This window comes from Ascaphus truei, chromosome 4 (genome assembly GCF_040206685.1).
Source record: "Ascaphus truei isolate aAscTru1 chromosome 4, aAscTru1.hap1, whole genome shotgun sequence".
Classification (NCBI taxonomy): domain Eukaryota; kingdom Metazoa; phylum Chordata; class Amphibia; order Anura; family Ascaphidae; genus Ascaphus; species Ascaphus truei.
Genome location: NC_134486.1, coordinates 277718111 through 277740329, shown reverse-complemented (window position 1 = coordinate 277740329; position 22219 = coordinate 277718111). Strand labels below are relative to the sequence as shown.

Below are 22219 nucleotides of genomic sequence, written 5' to 3'. Positions count from 1 at the left end.
TGGGAGGGTGGGAGGGTGGGAGGGTGGGAGGGTGGGAGAGTGGGAGGGTGGGAGAGTGGGAGAGTGGGAGAGTGGGAGATTGGGAGAGTGGGAGAGTGGGAGAGTGGGAGGGGCTTATTCATTAAGCTCCATTAGCGCTGTACTATATATCTGCACGGAAAGCCCCATTCAAGTCAATGGGGCTTTCCATGCAGATTGAACGGTACGGTGCTAATAAAGCTTAATGAACAAGCCGGAAGAGTGGAAGCTATTTTAGTAGAGTCCCAAGCACTACATATCCCCTCAAACCACCCTCCAAATAGCATATGTGGCAGTGGTGCTACCCAGCAGGTGTTTTAGCTCATACTGCTCGAGTTGCTGCCTAGAATAGCAGAGGTTGTGGTTTCTGATCCTGTTGGACTCCAACACCAGTACCCCCTTCCTCACAAGGTGCCTTAGGCTTGCCAATATAGTTCTTTTGGAAATCTTTTTAGGAAGTGTGGGGTGTCACTCATTTAAATAAACTTTGCATAAACAATTAGCATATCTCCCAGGTATCTAAGGTGTGCCCCTTTTTGAGCACATTTGTTTCTCCATATGTTATTTGAAGGGTGGTTTGAAGGGATAATATACAGTGCTTGGGACTCTGTTAAAATAGGTCTCGATCTCTGTCTCTCTCCTCGCCAGCAAAATCCATATTTCAGGGTTTGGAATTTGGATTTTTAAAAATCCGAATCAGTCTGCATCAGTGATAGAAAAAAAAAAAACATGCACCAGCATCTTTGAGACGGATCTGTGGAAATGCGCAGCTGAAAGGAAGTTGCAAATTTGCGGCGGATTCGTATTTCTGCGAAAAATGTTTGCCCATCTCTAATGGAAAGGTTTGCATGTCCTATGGAACTGAAAAGGTTAATATACATATGCTCCCAGCTGCTGCATATTTTTTATAATACAACATTTGTTGCATTCTTCCCCTTTCTCTATCAATTTGAGCTCCAAAAATTATAGAAATAGCCCGTGTAATGAATCCTAGTATATCAAGTATTAAATATATTTTTTTGATGTTGGAAAAACATTTCCACTGTAATAAGAGGGTACTTAAAGCAATAACACCTCATTAAATGTATTAAACAGTTCTAATTTTAATTCACATGCACTTGGGATATGTTTGTAATGTTAAACATGACAATTTGGGTTCTTATTTAAATGGCAGTTGTTTGTTCCTGTTCCCACAATAGTTTCCTTAAATAGTTTCTAAGACTTTTTTTGGGCAAGTACCCAGCATTTTACATGAATTAGTATAAGTGGTGAAAAGTTAGTCATAGAAAGTATCCAGTATTTGATAACAGCACAAGAAGGAAATATGTATCTAACTGGTTAAACGTGCTTGAATAGCAGTCTGGAAATATTAGCTTTAAACATCATTACAAAATGATGGTGTTGTTAATAAAATGGTAATGGGAAATATTTGAACATGTCACCGGCATTAGTTTGCTTTTGTCCTAGGCAGGATTGGCCCTTCAAACACATTGGAGTTTGGACCAAACTTATTTCATTAGTGTTGAAGAAAAGTCCTCCTTGGTGCTAGTCCTCTGGGTGATGTGTTGAATAGTGATGTGGAAACCACAAAAATAATATGGTGTAAACCTTCTAAACAACTACTTAAAACAATAAACAGCCCTTGTGCATGCATTAATAAAACAGCACCATGATAACACTGTAACTGCATTTATATACCCAGAGATACTATTCAAATAATACATTAACAACTCAGTGACACCTTTAGCCACTAGATGGATAACATTTCACAAGCAGTACTCACTATATAGGGGCCTATGCAGAGAGCAGCGAATTTTAAAATTGGCGAATTTATTAAAAAGTAGCTTTTTTGGAGAGTTTTAATCTCCATATGCAGAAAAGTGCGAATTCTGCTATGTTTAACATGGATGCGTGTGGCGAGTTTAAATTGGCGAGATGCGCGCTTCAGAAATGTGTTAAAACAAATTCGCGCCTTTTTTTTCCCTTTGCAATGGCCGCGAGCGGCAGTTTTTTTTGGCGAGGCAAAACGGAGACAACCGCGCCATTTTATTGGCGCGAACAGCCGCTAGATGCCGTTCGCGCCTCTCTGCATACGGATATTTTTTAAACTGGCGAGATTGCGGTTCTCGCCAGCCGCGAGGCGAGTTTTACAAATAGAAAAGAAAAATTGGCGCGTTTTTCGGAAATCTCCATTTTCTGCTGTTTTCTGCGCGATTATCTCCAAAAAATGGCGAATTTCGAAAATTCGCTGCTCTCTGCATAGGCCCCATAGTATTCAATACCATGCACTATGTGAGAGATTGCTGTGTTACAATGAAAGGGAACTGATGAATACTTAGCTCAAACAAGGAAATTAATGGATGCCCATTGATGTCATTTAGGTCACATTTGCAATGGAAGAGAAAGAAGAAAACCTCATGGTACAATAACATATGGCAATTTAATAAAAATAAAACATAAGAATCGAACTGTTGAAATAACACTCACAAATATTCAGTTAAAAACGCGCATGCAGAGCAATAATGATCAGATGTGCTGGTGTCTTTTGGCCTCACCGTGGATCTGCAGGGTTTTTGTAGCACTCCAATCTACAGAGACCTCTGCACCCTGTGAAGTAACTCGCCATCACATGAAAGGCTTTTGTGCGGGGCGCATGCGGCGGGCGTGGGCTAAGAATGGCAGAGTGCTAGTGTATCACAGTGGATGAAAAAAATATATATTAGGAGCAGCCAGATAGGAAATTAAAACATATCCAGGTGCTAATGTACTGTAATATGTGAACGATATATCCACAGTCTATACAAGAAACCTCATATAGGTTAACGTGATGCAGATAGTGCAGTTCTAAAGATAGCTGCCTACTGACGAGTACTCATGGCTGATACTTAATATCGGACTGCACAACCGAAGTTACAATAGTATATAGTGACAATGCCTCATGAGATATATCATCAGTATTGGACAACATAGGTGAAATTGCAATATTGTCTGATGCCAGAAGATACTGATAAACATAAATCAGTGGAGATCTGTATGTGCAAATACACTCCTACAAAATAACTTTTATTGTAAGAAGCCAAGCATTTTAAAATGAAAGAAACCACTTGGTGTGTGAGGAAAAAATTACCTTTCAAGTTTCACTGTGGAAAATTGTGAGAATGAGATGGATCTCAGACCTTTTCCTTGAGTGAAATATACTTCTCAATGGTCCTCAGTAAAGACCTTGTTGTGCGAGAAACTCTCATTGGTGATAAATGCACCCTTTGTGTGTAGGATTTAAGTCAGTCGGACAGTTTCTATATCCAATGGGGACATTTATCATACCTATCCTAGGACACTATTTTATTTGTCATTCTACAGTAAAGGTTAAGTTTTAAACTTCTATCCTACTGTATATTCCACTATTTTCTTAGAGTGCTAGTTGAGAAGAGTTCTTTCCCTCTATGTGTACCGTATGTATGCTTATCACGTATTTACTGTTGTCCGTTAACATTGACATCACATGTATGACGTTTGGTTTCCTTTTTAATACATTAGGCCTGGGCTCACCATATTGAACATTTCAGTAACCAATTATACTAGTTCTAGTTATTACTAAGATATCTTTCTTAATCATATGTTGTCCTGAAAACCTGGCCTATTGTGGGGCCTCTAGAAATGAACATGGAGAGCCCTGCATTACACACGTCCTAATGCTCATGCCACACCAAACCTCACCGCTTTTATTGTAGTAGAAAAAAGGGAGAAGATAAAATAACAGCATTTAAGAAAATCATGGTAGGCCCATTTTTAAATACTGTTTAATAACTTAGCTCTAATCTCTACAATGTAACCCCCCACCCGGCTTCCAAGGAGGTTGTATCAGTGTGGTTTTTATATGACTACTCCGCATGCTTTACCTTGACTCAGGGTGCTGTCATTTGGGCGGCTGGGCGATGAGGTAGCAAAGTGGTAAATTAATGGACGTCAGGAACTTTTATAGTACAACCGTCATTTATTTGTGTCCCCAATTCAGGGACCACTCAGACATATCTTGATACATTGTACAGTTTTATACAAAGGCATACACGAATACTTCTCTTCCATCATTGCCCACTCTTAACACTTAGATGAAGGTGCTCTGACGTAATTGTGTAGGTAGTTGTGGGATCTGGCCCCCCATGTCTCTTTGGAAACCTTTAGATAGTGATCAGACTATTCAAGGCCCCTACAGGAAATCCTTATAGGTCTTATTGCGCTTTACCAAATACCTTGCTGTCTGTATTTGGGAACTACCACTTCTACACAGATGAGGAACATAATGATGAGGAACATAAACAGGGAGGCCTGGTCTATGCTATCACCTTATTAACATACTCACCTACAATCCCTGAGGCTCCACTCCTCTGGTCCTACAGGAACCTAACCTTACAGAGCAGTCCCTCCTCCTCAAATACCCCTGTGTGACGTATGGACCCCCAAAGCAAACAGGGTGGGGCCCAGCATATACCAGTATTGTTAGTAACCCTTTAGGAGGGGGGGTTACAATAACATAGGAATTACTTCTACATGATTTCCTCTGTGAGCATTCAGTTATAATATAGATGTATATTCCTTCATATGCGTTACAACTTCAGGACTACATTTACAATCACTTTATTGCCACTCCAATACATTTCTAAATTTGGACTGCACCTGTACATAGCCTTATTTGTTTATGAGTTGCTCAAATTACCAGGTATTCCATTGAAAATGCTACAACCTCTTGCATTATTGGTCATTTCAAGTAACAGTCATTTGTTTGATCACCTTGCAAAGTTCTGTAACTTACAAAAAGAATAAAGCAAGCATATAATACTCTGCTTTTAATACTGAAAAACTAAAATTCAGCTGGAGATGACACTGCAGAGGGTGAAAGAAAGAAAAAACCCACCTACAGTATTTCATTAATATCCTGTGGTTTGACCTATTATCATGTACATTGTGTGAGAGAAGCGTACAAATATATAGTGTGCTACTGTAGTTCAGTATGTCATTTATTTTATACTGCACCGACACACTTTATTCGAGCAAATACCCAGTATGTACCTGGCAGATACCTGGAATGCGCCGCTCCTCACCTCTGACAAGCCCCGTTGCGTTTGCCTTCCCAGCCTGGGTTCATGCCTGGCTGACGGGCGGCTGATCTGTTAAATGATAATGATAAGGATTTAATAGGCTGCAATGCTTCGCGTGTCTACCAGATGGCATAAATTCATGAATTGTAATGCAGTATATATATATATACTATGCAGTATTGCAGCCAGCGGGAATAAAATGCTTCAATCCCTGCCTGGAAAATACCTCAATGCACTCGGGCAGAAAACAGTCACAAACCTCAATACACCCGGGTATACCCGAATTCGTGGGACTAGCCAAGCTCGAATAAAGTGTGTCGCCAGTGTAAGAGCAACACACATTTACTTTGAACCTGAAATGCTGGTTAAAGAAATGCGAAGCTATGTGAATACCGGTGAAGAAATGTTTATAAATCCGAGAGCTAAGAAATACATTACAGACATCTGTACTAGTTTTCATAACACTGGGTCTCGTTGTGTGTATAAGAGCTATTTGCAGTCGGCATATCAGAAAATTGTTTTAGGAGTTTAAGTAAAAGAGCATAATGCATATTTAGTCAGGCATTACCGTACTAAGGTATTAAGTAGATTAGAAATAAATGAAAGCAATTAAGGAGCCTGTCTAGAAAATGTAATATGTCAGAGACAACTGTTTGCACAAAACATTAATGACTAGCTGTGTAGATGAAATGTAATCAAGGATGTGTGTCCTATAACATTTGTGTTAGGGAAAATGATTAGTGAGCATGGGCTACAAGTAATGAACTTGCATGCATACATACATGGAATAGGTACTTTCTACACACCTTTATTGTTGGGATGATAGAAATAATAAAACCACTACACTGGGATGTTAAAATGTATTGCAATGTTTTTCTGCTGTCGGTTTTCATTTATTCATTCAAGAATCTCGGTGTTGTAGTCACAAGTGTATTGGCCCCATCTGGCTATCTCTGGTACTGAATGAAAGAAGCCATATGTTAGGATTTGGACAACATTTTTTTATGGGTGATGAAAAAGAGAAAATACTTTAATAAATTATCAAAAGTATTTTATGTATAAATTAAAGTATGTTGGACATCTTACACAGAGGTGTAACTGTTAGTCGATATCATTGACATTTACAGTAAGAAACAGAGAATGCTTTTGTTAGTGTAATTCATTACAGGCAGTCCTCGTTTTACAACGCTTCGTTTTACAACGAATGGCTTATCCAACGCTATGCAATGCATACCTATGTTCATTTTTACAACGCCGAAACGGCTTATCCAACGCTCTTACGACGCTTTGCAAAGTTGTTTATGTGTATATAATATATATTATACTATATAATATATTATATTTTTATATTATATATATAATTAGTATATGCACTATATAATTTATGTGTGTGCTGCATATCTTATTGTCTGCGTAAAATATTTTGTGTATTTTAGCATTAAAAATGCCTTCAGGAACGGAACCTTTCACTTAAACAGTGTTCCTATGGGAAAACGTGTTTCGCTTTACAACGTTTCGCTATCCAACGCCATTTTGAGTAACGCATTGTGTCGGATAACCGAGGACTGCCTGTATTTCAAATGATTCGTATTTATATTTATTATCCAAGGTAAATAAACAAGTCTATGGATGCTATATATTAAAATCCCCCCTAGTAGTAAACTTATACCATATTGCTATATAAATGTCACAAATTTAGGGAGCCATATTTAGTGATGCTAAGTCATAAGGCCACATATGGCCCATTTATTAGAAATATAGCCCTGACACTGGGATTCATTAAGCTCCAATATGGGGCACCATACCCGACCTGCTGGTAACTGCCATTCAAGTCAGTGGCACTTAATGTAGGATCGGGGTGCAATACCTTACATCAGTGGTTCCCAACTCTAGTTCTCAAGTACCACCAACAGGTAAGGTTTTCAGAATATCCCTGCTTCAGCACAGGTGGCTCAATCAAAAGGATTGAGCCACTGATTGAGCCACTTGTGCTGAAGCAGGGATATCCTTAAAACTTGAACTGTTGGTGGTACTTGAGGACTGGATTTGGGAATCACGACCCTGCATCGTAGCTTGATGAATCTGCACATAGGTGCATTATATTATCAGTTCTCACATTTATTCATTCAGAAATCTCATATCATGCTTTCCCCCAGTGTATCAAGTACATAAAACTAATATTTGGAACACCACAAATTTGTCAAATGTTCTGCTTGTTTAGAAAGTTTCTTACATTGGATGCAAATGGTTCAGTGGTACAGACCTAGAATCGAATCTCATGTTGAATTGTCGAAAGTCAGAAGAATGACCAAAGTCCATGAGACCATTGTGTGATACTCCTTGTTATATTTAAAAAACAAGTTGATACTAATCATATTAAATTAAGAACAATAAAAAAAATGAACCCCATTTACACCGTAAGGTCCCACAGTTTATTACAATGCCAAGTCCTGTTCTCAAACCTATCCAGAGCGTCCTGACCGAGTCATGGAATTTTGGATTGCCAAAGAATATCACATGAAAATATATGTATATTCACATATTAGTAAATGCCTTTGTTAGTTATAACACTTGGCAGGGGGAGGCAGGCTTTGTATTGCAGTCTCCCAGCTGCAAATCTGATGCAAAAACAAGAGTAAATTTATTAAGGAAAGAAAATTCACCTGCAAACAGTGTTTTTTTTTCTTTCCTAAATATGGTGCAGTTGTAGAGAGAGAACACATTTCTTAAGAATGACCCACGCACTAGATTATGTGACTAATTAAATCTGATGGTAATGTCTTGAACAGGGATACAGAATACAAAGGATTACAGCTTTCCCTCGATCAAGTAACAACAAAACCTTCCTTCTCTTATGGGAACCCAAATCCAACCTTAAGTGACACCAGGAAGGGGAGTAAGGCTCGTCTCCCCAGCACAAAATCTAAATCTAGGACATTACCATACCCACAGGTAAGTGTCTTTATTTTGCGAGGGCACAAACCTCTCCATTGTTTATAGTTAGAGTTGTCATCTTATAACTATGTCATTTACAATGTATCTTTTATTATAGATGTCTAAATGTATTTGCTATTAACTGCGATAAGATGTTGCCATGGGAAGTAATTATGGGGTTTATTTACAGTAGGTAGATGCAGAAAACATCTGCAAAATCTCTGCATATGGAAATCACTGGATATTGAGTGCACACTGTACAATTGATAGGAATCAACATTTTTGTTGATAAAAGAAATGAGTATTGAACATAACATGTTTCTCAGTAGAAATGAAAGAATGTGTGTGTGTTCTATTCTGGTAAATGTGAAATGGGCATGCAAGCCAATAAGCAGTCTCCGAGTCTAGAAGGGAAATACTAATGAGGATGGAAAAACGGGAAATACCAATGAGGATGGAAAAACAGGTAAAAACTGAGGAGTAGTACCAGTGTTGATCAAAAGAATGATCAGAAAGAATCCCCTTATACTGTATATGTAGCACTCAATTGTCAGAAGGGAAGGGTTTTATGATGAGAAATTGGGTTATTTTTGCCAGGTATTTTTTATGGATCAACATGAAAAAAGTAGTGTTTGTCAAACCTCACAACAGGCCAATTAAAGAAGGAGGAAAACCTCTAAATTCACGTTCGTTGTGTGAGTGTCTTTATCTACTTTTTTCACCACATATGCTAGTATATTCATATACAGTACTAGACGTTCAGATGAAAGAGCAGCAAAGCCCCACTGTTCTTTTTCCACTTTCTGAAGTTTATCAAAAGGAAGACATTGGAAATAAAGTAAACACAGTTTGCTATGGCATATGGCAATGATTTCTGGATGGTGAAGGATTTTTTTCTATCATTTAATTCCCTACACTTGCTCTTGGGGTTTTCCTTTTCCATTGAACATGTTCCAGTGAACATGTAATACATTGTGTTTTTGGTATGTTTCTTTGCCCACTTGAATCTGTTGGAAAGAATAGGCAGAATGTATTATTTTCCATTTGGTGATCAGTGACTGAGGGACTGTGATGCTTGAAAGGAAGGAAGAATTAGCTAAACTGTCTGCATTTACATGGATACAAATTGTAAGTGCTTAATTAATGCGTGTATCATTTTGTGCTCCATTTGTACAAGTGTACATGATTTGTGATGATACCCAAAAAGTGCTAATTGACCTAATCTGCCCATGTGTTTCATATAGAGCTGCATTCATTGAATAACAATAACACTCAGTTGGTTATATATATATATATATATATATATAATCTAAAAAAGTACAAGCTGATTCCACTCCAGTAAAATAATTAATAGATTAATGCAAATAGGTGAGACAAACCTCCAAGGCTCAAAAGGAGGAAAACACACAGGAGGAACTGAAGGCACTTCTCACTCCCAGCCGGGAGGAACTTGAACCCGCTCCTTACCCCAGGAGAGGAAGGGCTGAACTGAAACAATTTGGACACTTCCTCTCTAAGGCTCAGAGGGGGAGGGCACAGGGTCTGCACCATGATTGGTTGTGCACAGACTCTCATTCACCTCCACCCCTGTCACTCAGAGAGGCAGCATGAGGAGGGGTAAACCCACAGGATAGAGAAGAGGGGGGGGGGTCAAGGTGACTGCTGTTCTGGTGGAGAAAGTTGTCAGGAACTCACCAGTAAGGTAACAAAATGCCTTAATTAACCTACATAAAAAATGGACAAGGAAAGGAACAAGACTCCTCCTCCCACGCGTTTCACACCCACTATGGCGCTTTGTCAAAGCGCCATAGTGGGCGTGGGAGGAGGAGTCTTGTTCCTTTCCTTGTCCATTTTTTATGTAGGTTAATAAAGACATTTTTTTACCTTATCCGGTGAGTTCCTGACACCTTTCTCCACCAGAGCAGCAGTCATCTTGATCCCCCCCCTCTTCTCTATCTGCGCATTTGGATCGACGGACGTCGCCAGGAAATCCAGGGACAGAGTCTTGAGTTTGCAAGCCGTGACACCCCTGGACTAGTAGTGCGGAAGGAGAGGCAACGCGGTGACATATGGTGAGCGTAAGACTCCATACCGCAGCTGGTTGGGTGAGACAGGGTAAGAAGCCTTTGTTCAACAATCAAGGGGATACACAGTTCGGCGGGATCCACCCGCCTCCTGTAAGTACCCAGTTGTTCCCTTACCCTTCCTCACGTCTCCCCGTGTCCCAGCACTATACCCACTACCCGGAATCAGCTCCAATTTTATTTTTGCTTTAACATTTTACCATCACTGCCACTCACCTTAGAGCTGATACTCGGTTGATTTTGTCTTTGGTAAACCCACAGGATAACTTGCCACTGTCTGTAGCTATCAAAACTGTCATAAAAAGTATCAATTTAGCATCAGTGTAATAGGCCTTGCAATTAAAAAATTACGTGTTTCCCCCTATTTTCCCCATTGTACTTTACGGGGGATTTAAATAGTAACTTATTGTCCATTTCCCTTAGTTCCAAATTGCAGAAAATCTTTCTTGAACCCACGACTTGTCCTTCTGATATAGTGCATATGGGTCATTTTGTAATATACCACACATTTTGTACAGCAACAATGAATTGAATCTTGTCTTTTCTTCTTAGAGGGCATTTATTATGTACTTTTCTGTCAGATTTGGGGTTCTTGTGATACTTCTGTTCTCCCATTGCTTCCTTTTATTGAAGATAACATGTTACGTATAATAAGCTTCCTAAATGATCTTGCAAAGAAAATGAATACCTACAGTATGAGTGGCACATTCTCGCTATGCTACTGTAGCACATACTGAGTGATATAAATAGGATAGGCTGTGTATATGTGTCATACCAGGGTACAGTCCACACCTAATTAGGAAGCATGCATCATAAGAAACTATAAATAGCAAGAGGCTGGGACATTATATTACATTAGTTTTTAAGTATATTTGTTATCTTCCTATTCATCTAAAAGCTGATTGCATCCAGTAGTTGGTATTAGTTATTTTTAATAAGTGTTAGTTTCCGCATGTGAAAATAATAATTTAACCTTGTTTTCTTGAAATAACCCATGCTGTATTTACTGCTTTAGCTTGATTTTGTTTTAGCCCCTGCCTTTATTTTTCTTCCAATTTGTTGTTTTATTACTAGTTTATCAAATGAGCATCTTTGTAGTAGGAAGCACAGCTGAAGCAGAACATATTTTATGGAAACGGTTCTGCAGACTACATGAAATCCTTCTTCTCAAGCCAATCAGGCAGATAGCATTTTTGAACACAGGGATGAGGATGTTTTGGGCACTATAAATAAATAAAGCTTCAAAATAAATTGATGCTACGCTTGTTATTTGGAACTTGCAAACTTTTAGCATTAAGTTGAGCCTATTCAATGAAGTGCAAGAATTTAGGTTTTATTCATATGGTATTGTAACAAGTAGCCATAGCAATGGAAGAAGAGGCTAACAATATTGACAAATACACCAATACTACCATAGCACAGTAGGTGTTAAAGGTGAAGTCTCACATACAACAAATGTCAGTGATGTGTTTAATAGGTTAAGGCTAGGCGATTGATGACTTTGTAAATTAAGTTTTTGACATTTGTCCTTTTTTTTTTAGTCATTTCTGTTGGGGCTTTAATAGTTAAATGTCCTTGGACATATACATTATCATTTTTACCAACATTTGCAGAGTTAATTCTGTATTCATCCTCTGGATTTATGTGATCCCAAGTGCATTATTTTGCACTTTTTAGCATTAAATTGTAGTTGCCACACTCTTGACATTTCTTCAATCTACATAAATCATTTTGTCTACCACCCTCCCCCGTGGAGTGTCAACCTTGTTGCAGATTTTGCGTCATCTATAAAAAGGCATACTTTCCCCCCCCCAAACCATTTGTAATGTCACTAAAATAGATATTAAAGAGCACCGGTTACAGTACAGATCCCGGATGTTCTTCACTGCTTGCATTGCAACTTGTTTATCAATCTTCTATGTGGGACAGAGTCACGGGCCTTCCTAAAATCGAGTTAAGCTACATCTACTGCTCCACCCTGATCAATTACCTTAGCCACCCAGCCAAAACAATAAATCAATTCGATTTGTTTGACGTGATCTCCTCTCTTAGTAAACCCACGCTGCATGGGATCTTGAAGGTTGTTGGTCTTTCGATTGTCAGCATTTCTATATTTCAGCAATGTTGCCCTTAATTTCCCCACTACTGACATGAGGCTCACAGGCCTGTAGTTACCTGGCTCTTCCCTGCTTCAACATTTAGTGAAGTGGGACTGTGCTTGCTCTTCTCCAGTCTTCTGGAGCTACACCTGTTCATTTGGAGTTGTTAAGTAGATGGGTTAATGGTGTTGCCAGCTCACCCCTAAGCTCTTTCAATATCCTTGGATGTATCGTATCTGGCCCCATTGACTTCTTTCATTTCAGTTTTGAAAGGACCTTCTCCTGTAAATTGACTTGTGTCCACCTCCTTTCCATTTATATTTATTTTACCCATCTGTGATCCCTCTCCTTCACCTTCAGACTGAGCAAAAATAGTTATTAAGGTGGTCTTCTTTACACCTTCCCCCCTCAACAAGACTATTCCCTTCTGTTTTTAGTCTTACTATTCCTCCTATTCTTTTTCTTTGATCATACTGTTATTATTATAATTTATTTATAACGCACCAACATATTCTGTAGTTCAGTACAATAATAGGGTACTAACACTCATTAAAAGGGAAGTTCCACCTACTGTAGTGGTTAAAAAGACTTAGCACTGTAATTACCTTCTTTAGAAGGATTCAGCCCCCTTAAACTAACTATCTTACTTATTTCTATCTTGTGAAAGATCAGCTGACCGTAAAACTGAGCTAATTATGTCTCTCTGTTTGACTGATAATGGCATCATAATTACTTTGTAAACAAAAGAACAAAGCTAAGCCATTCATATTACCAACTATATAATGGATTTTAGTAATACAAATAATTTGCCGAACATCTTGAAATCATTTGTTCACATGGAAATGTTAAAAGTTACAAAATTATTTACAAATACTTGTCTAATGAAAAAAAAAGTGTCAATCAAGTACATGAACCTATTTAACCTTTAGACCTTTAGAGTATCCCTAATGGTAGCATGCCAGGGGTCCTTATAATGTACCAGGTACGTTATGGTAACTTTCTAGTTTTCTGTGCTGATGGAGTGGAAAGCCCGAATGAAGCGGGAGTAAAGATCACTGCTGTTTCAGCATCTGGTCACCAGTCACAACATGTAATCTCTCCTGGAGCGGTCACATGAACCACAAGTGCCATAAGTCCAGTGGCATTCTGGTGCTCCTGGACCCTCGGCACCGTAAAGGCTAACTTGCTTCTGTTCTTTGTTTCATTCTAGGTTCGACTGCACCTTTAATTTAACATTTTGCACTGATCACAATTTAATGAATGGAAGCCAATGTGTCAAGTTGATTTGTATTGCTTGTGCCTGGCTCACCCCAGCATACAGTTTTGGCAATAGTTAAGTGAGGTTAAAGGAGGAGTTGTTAGAAAAGCAACAGTATTATATATAATCTAAATGGGATAACATTAGGACAATTCTTCATGGAGAAGTTAAAGACAGCAGACTCAGTAATAGAGCTCTGTCTCAGGCAGTAGCTGCAAAGACTAGTAGAACATTATCATGCATACAACGGGATATAGATGGAAGGGAAGACAGCATCATTCTACCACTGTATACATCTTTAGTAAAAACACACCTTAAATATGAAGTACAGATTGGGGCAGAACTTCATAAAAATGACATTATGGAACTAGTAAAAGGGCTAAGAGCCATCAAATTAATACATGGGTTGGAAGGTTGGATTTATGAGGAAAGTCTATCCTAATTAGGATTGTTTACATCAGTAATGAGGCATCTAAGAAGGGATGTGATTACTATTTACAAATATATTCAAGGTTAATAGAAGGACATTTCAAAGGGTACTGTTCATCCCAAGGATAGATCAAATGACCGGGATATATCTCTTGAGATTGGAGGAAAAGAGAATTTGCAATCAGCACAGGAAAAGGTTTTTTACAGTAAGGACAGTTACATGTGGAATTTACTACTGAGAGAGACTGAGGCAGATACAATAGATATCTTTAAGAAAAGGTTAGATATGTATTTTTTCAAAGTTATATACTAAGTAACTATGTTACTATAGTTATATATAAAAATGCAAAAAACAGAGAAATACTCTACTCTAGTTTAATTAAGGGTACACAATCCTAATAATAAAAGTCCCAATACTTAAGGAGGAAAATAGAAAAATAGGATTAAAGACCACAGTAGTTGCCCTTGCCTTTCAAGATTAAGCTGCGTTTGTTCTCCTTATGTATTGTGACTATAGGGATAGATTGTTTACTTCTTTGCCTGTTCTTTAGGAGTTTGGTATTCTGGTTTATATTTTAAAATCTACAGAAGGTAATATGCACATTGATGTTTTCCTTTTATTGAAACTCCTGTCTACCTAATTGGTACTAATCTTTAGCAGCATTGATGGTGATGGTTCTACAGCAGCACTGTCCTATAGGAAGACTATTTTGGCTGCTATCAGTAGCTCTTAAAGTGTCAGTTCCTGTTAGGAAGATAATTCATTTATGACAGTAGTATGTTTAACCCGTATGCTGCCAGAGAGGCCAGCAATGCATTACAGGCCCATGATTAAATGTTACTGACTGGTGCCTTGAAAAATAAATTAAAAGTTAACATTTTCAAAGAATTGTATGTAGCCAGGTCCTCTCTGGGTCCCTGAAAGGGAGTCCAGGGTTTTAACTCCCTTTATAAGGCTGGAAACTGCACGGGTGTCGGATTTCATACCTGAACTGGGAGGTGTGCACAATGAACTCTCCTGATTGAGCAGGGATAAAAGGCAGGAAGCTGTCAGAGACAGAGAGCCTGCTTCCATCCAGAGAGAGAGAGAGGAAGTGAAACTTCTTCCAGCCAGGAGAGAGTCTGGCTGTTATGGACCCTAGGATTGAAGGAAGCAGGCCTGCAGGGTCCAGTTGGGAATCACACCCAGGATAAAGATTACCACGGACTAGACAGCCTGTTCCCAGAACCGGCGTTCCTGAAGGACTGAAGGAGCGACACGGAGACCCTCTGAAGGAATCCCTGCGACATACCAGATAAGATCTAAAACTGTACTACTATACCTAAAGACTGTTTTGTTTGCACACAATATGACATGACAATATTGGGGCTTACTACCAGCTTAAAGGTGTAAAATAAGTGTATACAAGCGCTAGTGCAACAATTGCGAACAAACAGGAGAAACAAAACCTGAGATACAGTCCTAGAGGGTAGGTAGTCCTGGAGCTGCCGTAGAGGGTTAATCTGGGATCTTCCAACCAGATATGCACGATGTAGATAGAAAAAACCTCTTATGGCGCTGAGGGTAAGTGGCTGGAACAAGAGTCTTGTGCTGAAGTTTCTATTAGATAAGCTCAGAGAGGGAGACAAGAGAAATACAAACAACACAATAGTGTATTATCCTTTAGACAATATAAGACATGTGTATGGAAAATGGAGCAATTTATTAGTTAAAACAATTGTGACTACAATTGAAGTAAAACATGAACTGTAAAATAAACAGTGGATGATCTTCTGTTAATAAAAGAAATAGGGGCTTCCCAGCACTTGGGCAGAGAGAAGCCTTGCTGCTCCACCAGAGGTAAAACCGAAATCCTACTCACCGTCCTGGAGTAGGACATGTGCATTGGTACGGGGTCTTTAGCCAGGGGTAGCCGTCTGCTGTGGGGTACCGGACGTCTGCTTGAAGCGTGCGGGGAGATTTCAGGAATACTCGTGCATTCAACAACACCGCGTGAATTTCGCGCGTCTCCTCCGCTGACGTCACCGCCGGATTGACTCAGCTACGGTGTCCCTGGATGACCAGAATACCTTCCTACGCGTTTCGAAACACTCGATCACGTGTTTCTTCGTCAGGGAAGCACGCTTCAAGCAGACGTCCGGTACCCCACAGCAGACGGCTACCCCTGGCTAAAGACCCCGTACCAATGCACATGTCCTACTCCAGGACGGTGAGTAGGATTTCGGTTTTACCTCTGGTGGAGCAGCAAGGCTTCTCTCTGCCCAAGTGCTGGGAAGCCCCTATTTCTTTTATTAACAGAAGATCATCCACTGTTTATTTTACAGTTCATGTTTTACTTCAATTGTAGTCACAATTGTTTTAACTAATAAATTGCTCCATTTTCCATACACATGTCTTATATTGTCTAAAGGATAATACACTATTGTGTTGTTTGTATTTCTCTTGTCTCCCTCTCTGAGCTTATCTAATAGAAACCTCAGCACAAGACTCTTGTTCCAGCCACTTACCCTCAGCGCCATAAGAGGTTTTTTCTACTTACTACCAGCTTAGCTGACAGCCTGTTAGCTAGGGATTTGCTTGTGTAGTTAGTTTCCCTAACGGGAATAGGATTTTGGTTTATGATTTGTTTTGCTTAAAGGGACAGTGTATCCAATGTTTTAGTTGTCTTTTGGTTAATAAACCAATCCAGTTAAGGTTCACCCTCAGTCTATGCGTCTTACTGCCCTCACCTACACTCCGCTCCGTCACAGTCCCCCCTTACATCCGATGTGGCTGCGGGGAAGGGGGAAGGCTACATCGGGCTGCGGGAGGATGTGGCAGTGCAAGGAGCGCTTCGGAGGCTCAGCGGCAGCCCGAGTACACAGGGTGCCACCATTTTGTCATTGCGCATGAGCAGCACCATTCTTGCGCATGCGCAGCACAGTAGGAGGGTTGCGGAGGCCATTACAAGTGGCGGGCGCTTGTGCAGGGGTAGTAGTAATGCCGGCCATTACATGTTAAGCTCTGCAGGGGAATTACAATTACCAGCAGCCCCAGGGGCTGCTGGACACGTGATGCGCAACAGCCAATAGGACTGGAGGATTCCCTTGCACCGATATAGATACATTTGGTGCGCTGGCACCTCACGCACAGTCGGGAGCTGGACAGATACGGGTGAGGTAGTGTCTCAGGTGCCAGTGGCCCCGAGACTAGGCTTTGCATCCCCCTTCAGTTCCCAGCTAGGCCCCGACTCACCATCAGCTTGTGGGTGCGTTAGGGAAAGGCCCCTCAGATAGGGACACTTTCCCCATTAGCCCAATAGTGTCAGGGACACAGCAAAGATGCCGTGCAGTGACGTGCGAGAGACTCTTAAAGGTGAGACACTCCAACGGGAGTTTACCCCACGCAGAGGCGGATGTCTTCGTTGGATCAGACGGATCCTGTCATCAGTCGGCGGTACCCGGGTGCTGGAGCACCTGCCAGGTATCCATCTCTATAAGTGCTCCAACGGCCACACACACATTCTGTGGGTAGCGCTACCACACACTTTGGGATGGGATTGGCTCTGTGGACACTGGGTGGTTAGGTGCCCTGGGCACCTCAGTACTTTGGGAGAACCTCACCAGGGTGTGGATAAGGTGGTGTTTGGACAGTGGGGGCAATGGGTGGGTACGGCATGGTCTGTACAGAACTGTGTTGTATAGTTACTCTATAAGTTGCATGTTCAGTAAATACTCTTTACCATACTGGTGTGTGTATTTACTATTGTATTGTCTTGGGAGGGGCTATCCTACTGTATTGGGATCCTTCTCAGGTGGTGGCGCTGTCACCAGATAGAATCAGGTACACCCCAGGCTCCCTGCAGCAGAGGATCAGGCCTCCTGTGAGCCAATCAGGTAACGCACCACACGTAAATCTGGGTTATTATTGGGACGTTACCTAATTAGGTAACATCCGTTTTTCTCAGCTTATCCACAAAGTTAATGATATGCAAAATGAACATCCTTTCGGCAAACTTGCATTGTTACATTACCTGCATTAACAGGGATTTTTATTGTGTTGAGACATGTTAAACAATACACAGCACATGCGCATTGGAACTACTATAATGTGCGTCCCAATTAACGCACATGCATTACAGCCACGTTACCAGGGGGCCTATTGAGGTACATTGTAATTAGTTTTGATGTTATTTTCCCTAATTATTTCTGAATGTATTTTTCACACACAGTAAAGTAACTGTGCGTGAATAAAAGTTTTGTTCCCAACGTCTGTATCTTGGTAATTATTCAAAATCAACGTCCAGAATTGATATAGCGCTCAGAGGAAATAAAGAACATGCACCATTTAAACATTTGGTGATTTCTGTTTCCTTTATAGAAATGACATGCAGTAAATACTGGTGCATGTGTGGCAAGATAACGCCTGCCTGGAACATTCAGACTCACAGATAGCTGAAGGCTATCACATTAAGTAACCAGAAATTACAGCATCAAAAATGTTCTTCAATGAAGTGTCCATACCATCAAACAGCCATAAGATAAGAACAGATTGACAGTGGAATAACCACAATACACTCGCTCACATACTCATGAGTCTGGTCATCCGTGTGCAATTCCGCAGGACGTGGAAGCAGGAACAAAGAGGTGAAAGTGCGGTGTACCACCATTGGGAAAATCATTTTCACCGCACTTCCACCTCTTTTGTTCTTGGTAATTATTGTTATAATATGTAGACACATATTACTGTACACCCATACATAATGCAGTCAAGATTATATGCCATATTAGGTCAGACAAACATATCTTACATTAACTTTTATCACTAAAAACATACTATAGTTTATTCCATGAACAAGACACATTATCAGAAGCTTTTTTTGATGCGTTTCAGACACGTATATGTTCCATTATATATATATATATATGTAGCCCTCAGAACCCCCCCGGTCGCAGATCGGACACCCTAGGGTGTACTAAGGTCTGGCTACATATGTCTAGGTGGTGCATACCTGTGGGCAACAGGAGGGCCTGAGTCTCCCACGATGGTGTGGGGGAGTACAGGACCAGGTTTCTGGGGTTCTTGCCTTCATCTGATCTCAATGGTGCAACGCCTCCATCTCTGTGAAGCCCCAGGGATATGGGGTAGAACCCTTACAGAGAATTCCCACTTAGGGACGAGAGATTCCAGTCTCAGTCTTTGTTAAAAGTAGCAGCAGCTCTCTTTATTGTTCACAGCAGCACACGGCAATCCCAGCAACACGCTGGTCTCATGTACAAGGTCTTCTCTCCCAGCTCCAGACTGCACACCCTCAGGATGGCCTGTGGGTGTTCACTGTATCCCTGCCACCACCCCAATCCGTGGGCGCTCAGGGTGGGGCTAGCTCTTCCATCACCTCTAGGCAGGGTGAGAGGCATTGGTCCACCGTAGCTCTATCAGCTCTACTCAGGGCCTAGAAATGATGAAACCTCTTGTGGCGCTGAGGCAAGGGGTCACCTATAGATGTGGATATGATCGTGGATAAAGTTCTTTTCTTTGGGCAATTACCTCAAGAAAGGAAGACAAAACATGCAAAAAACACTGCAATAGTGCATTACCCAAGGACAATATAAATTGATTGAACAGAGCAATTTAATAAAACAATTAAACATAAAATAAAATGGCATATATTGGTATATCAATTATAAAACATCTCTGTGCGGCTGCACCTATAGAAATGGAACTTGCTCTGCCGTGAGAAAAATTGGAATCCTACTCACCAGAGGTGGCTAGGACATGCGCATTTGTTTTAAGGTCTTTCGCTGGTTAACACCGTGGGGTGAAGTGTGTCAGTAGCTCGAGGAGATCCGCCTTCTGTGCTCGGAGTCAGCTACTACCAGAGTCTCGTCGATCGGCTCCTCTACTGACGTCACCTCCGGTATCTTGCTGCTACGGTGTCCCTGCTGTGCCAAAAAACATCCAACGCGTTTTGAAACTCCAAATTGTGGGTTTCTTCGTCAGGGATAGATGCTGCATGGATATGTGCTCCTATATATACCCCAGTTCTTTCAATTTGGGCAATTGACATCATTGAAACATTGGAATAGCGGCCAATATTACCGTTATGTCTTTTGATAGATAGAACATTGACACATTTATAGTATATTCTTATTATACAACAAAAGATGACTACATAAAATGTAATTATTATTGAAACATGGATACTTAGATACCAGGTCGTATATAAATAAGGGGGAAGTTAGTGTAATTAAACCCACCTTCATAATTAATTACCACTGAATAAGTGGAACTTGGAACGACCGAGCATAAGTATGGCTTACAATATTATACGATAATTTACAATGACCTTATCACAGGTTCACTTATTGTCACATGTTCATAATTATTTTAATTCTAATTGTACACGAGCGCTATATTGCACTTATATTTTCACTTGGTTTCTACTCAGGGCCTGCCTGATCTCCTCCAACTGTGTCACACTAACAGGAACTCTCTCTCTCAGAGCTGACACAGACTGACACTGACACACTAAATTGACTGTGCACTGCCCTTTGTGACTTTGGCAGGCCCCTCCCCTATGTCTCTTGCCTTAGACACAGAGTCAGGTGGCCTACCTCCACCACTCAGGGCAGGGCTTGAAGTGGGGGAAACCCATGGTAACTACTGGCAGCCTGCCCTTAGAGGGCTTATACCAGTAGGAGGATAGACCTATAGCCCTATTTCTTACCAGGGCTACACACACACACACACACACACATATATATATATATATATATATATATATATATATATATATATATATATATAATGTGTGTGTGTATGACACATGCAACTTTGTGTAATGAAAGGGTTAAGTCCCAATACAATCACGTGGGTAGCACTTATTTATTTATAAAATGTTTTACCAGGAAGTAATACATTGAGTTAACTCTTGTTTCCAAGCATGTCCTTGGCATAGATTTATGATGACAAATACATGGTTATAAATACATAGTTATATCAAGTGAACAGGCTTATACTGTATTGTATTGTATGTCTTTATTTATATAGCACCATAAATATACATAGCGCTTCACAGTAGTAATACATGTTGTAATCATATAAATAACAAATAATATAATTAACAGGTCATGGGAATAAGTGCTTCAGGCATAAGAGTAACATTAAGGAAGAGGAGTCCCTGCTTCGAGGAGCTTACAATCGAATTGGTTGGTAGGGGAACGTATAGAGACAGTAGGAGGGAGTTCTAGTAAGTGCGTCTGCAGGGGGCCAAGCTTTATGTATCATGTGTCCAGGATTATCCACAGTGCTATTCATATGCTTCTTTAAGCAGATGTGTCTTAAGGTGGGTCTTAAAGGTGGATAGAGAGGGTGCTAGTCGGGTATTGAGGGGAAGGGCATTCCAGAGGTGCGGGGCAGTCAGTGAGAAAGGTTTAAGGCGGGAGAGGGCTTTAGATATAAAGGGGGTAGAAAGAAGACATCCTTGAGAAGAACGCAAGAGTCGGGATGGTGCATAGCGAGAAATTAGGGCTGAGATGTAAGGAGGGGCAGAGGAGTGTAAAGCTTTAAAAGTGAGGAGGAGAATTGAGTGTGAGATGCGGGATTATACATTATATACAAGACATTGCATGCACAGTTAAATATAATACATGTTATAAGTGTATGTAACAGTTACAGACCAGGTTAAAATGTGAGACGGCTTTAGTTTTGAAGTACTTAGACTGGTGGTGGCTGTGAGAGTCTCCAGTAGATTGCTTCAGTTGTGAGGTGCATGGTGTCAGGACGAGCTCACCACAAACGAGGCGGAACCGCGATGCTGAGGTGGGATAGGATAAAACGCCACCCACAGCCACGAGGGCGCGTCTTGAGTGTAGAGTGGTCTGGGAGTCCGAGTCGGGGCATGGGAGGTTCGGATGGTCGAGGGTACTGTTCGCCAAGTCCGGGGTTAGAGAGAGAGACGTAATCGTTTTACCGTTGCCGGGTTCGGGGTGCCAGAGGTGCGGAGAGTCGTATTGCCGTATGCCGAGTTCGGGATGCCAGAGGTGCGGATAGTTGTAGAGGAAGCCGGTTCGGTACACGAGGAAGACTGCAAAACAAGACAGGACAAGACAGGACTACGGAGGCAGAGAGTGATGAGAACAACTGGTTCCAGGGACGGTCTGGAATGGGTAAAGGAAGGAGAAGGCCTGCTGGTCTGACCCGGGGTACTTTGTTGCGAGCGCATGTGCCACATGCTTTAACAAACTCCTCCACATCCTTAGCCCTCTCTGGCCACCAGAAGGTACGTTGAACAAGGTCGTTGGTTTTCCGTATCCCTGGAT

At 40.8% G+C, this 22219-nt stretch overlaps 1 protein-coding gene across 1 annotated transcript in view; it reads left to right on the top strand.

The window, feature by feature from the left end:
* SIM1 (SIM bHLH transcription factor 1) overlaps positions 1-22219 on the top strand; it is a 100327-nt gene that overhangs the window by 59596 nt on the left and 18512 nt on the right. Inside the window, exon 10 of the mRNA XM_075597524.1 lies at positions 7904-8066. Coding sequence (XP_075453639.1) covers positions 7904-8066 — 163 coding nt within the window. The remainder of the gene's footprint in view (positions 1-7903; positions 8067-22219) is intronic.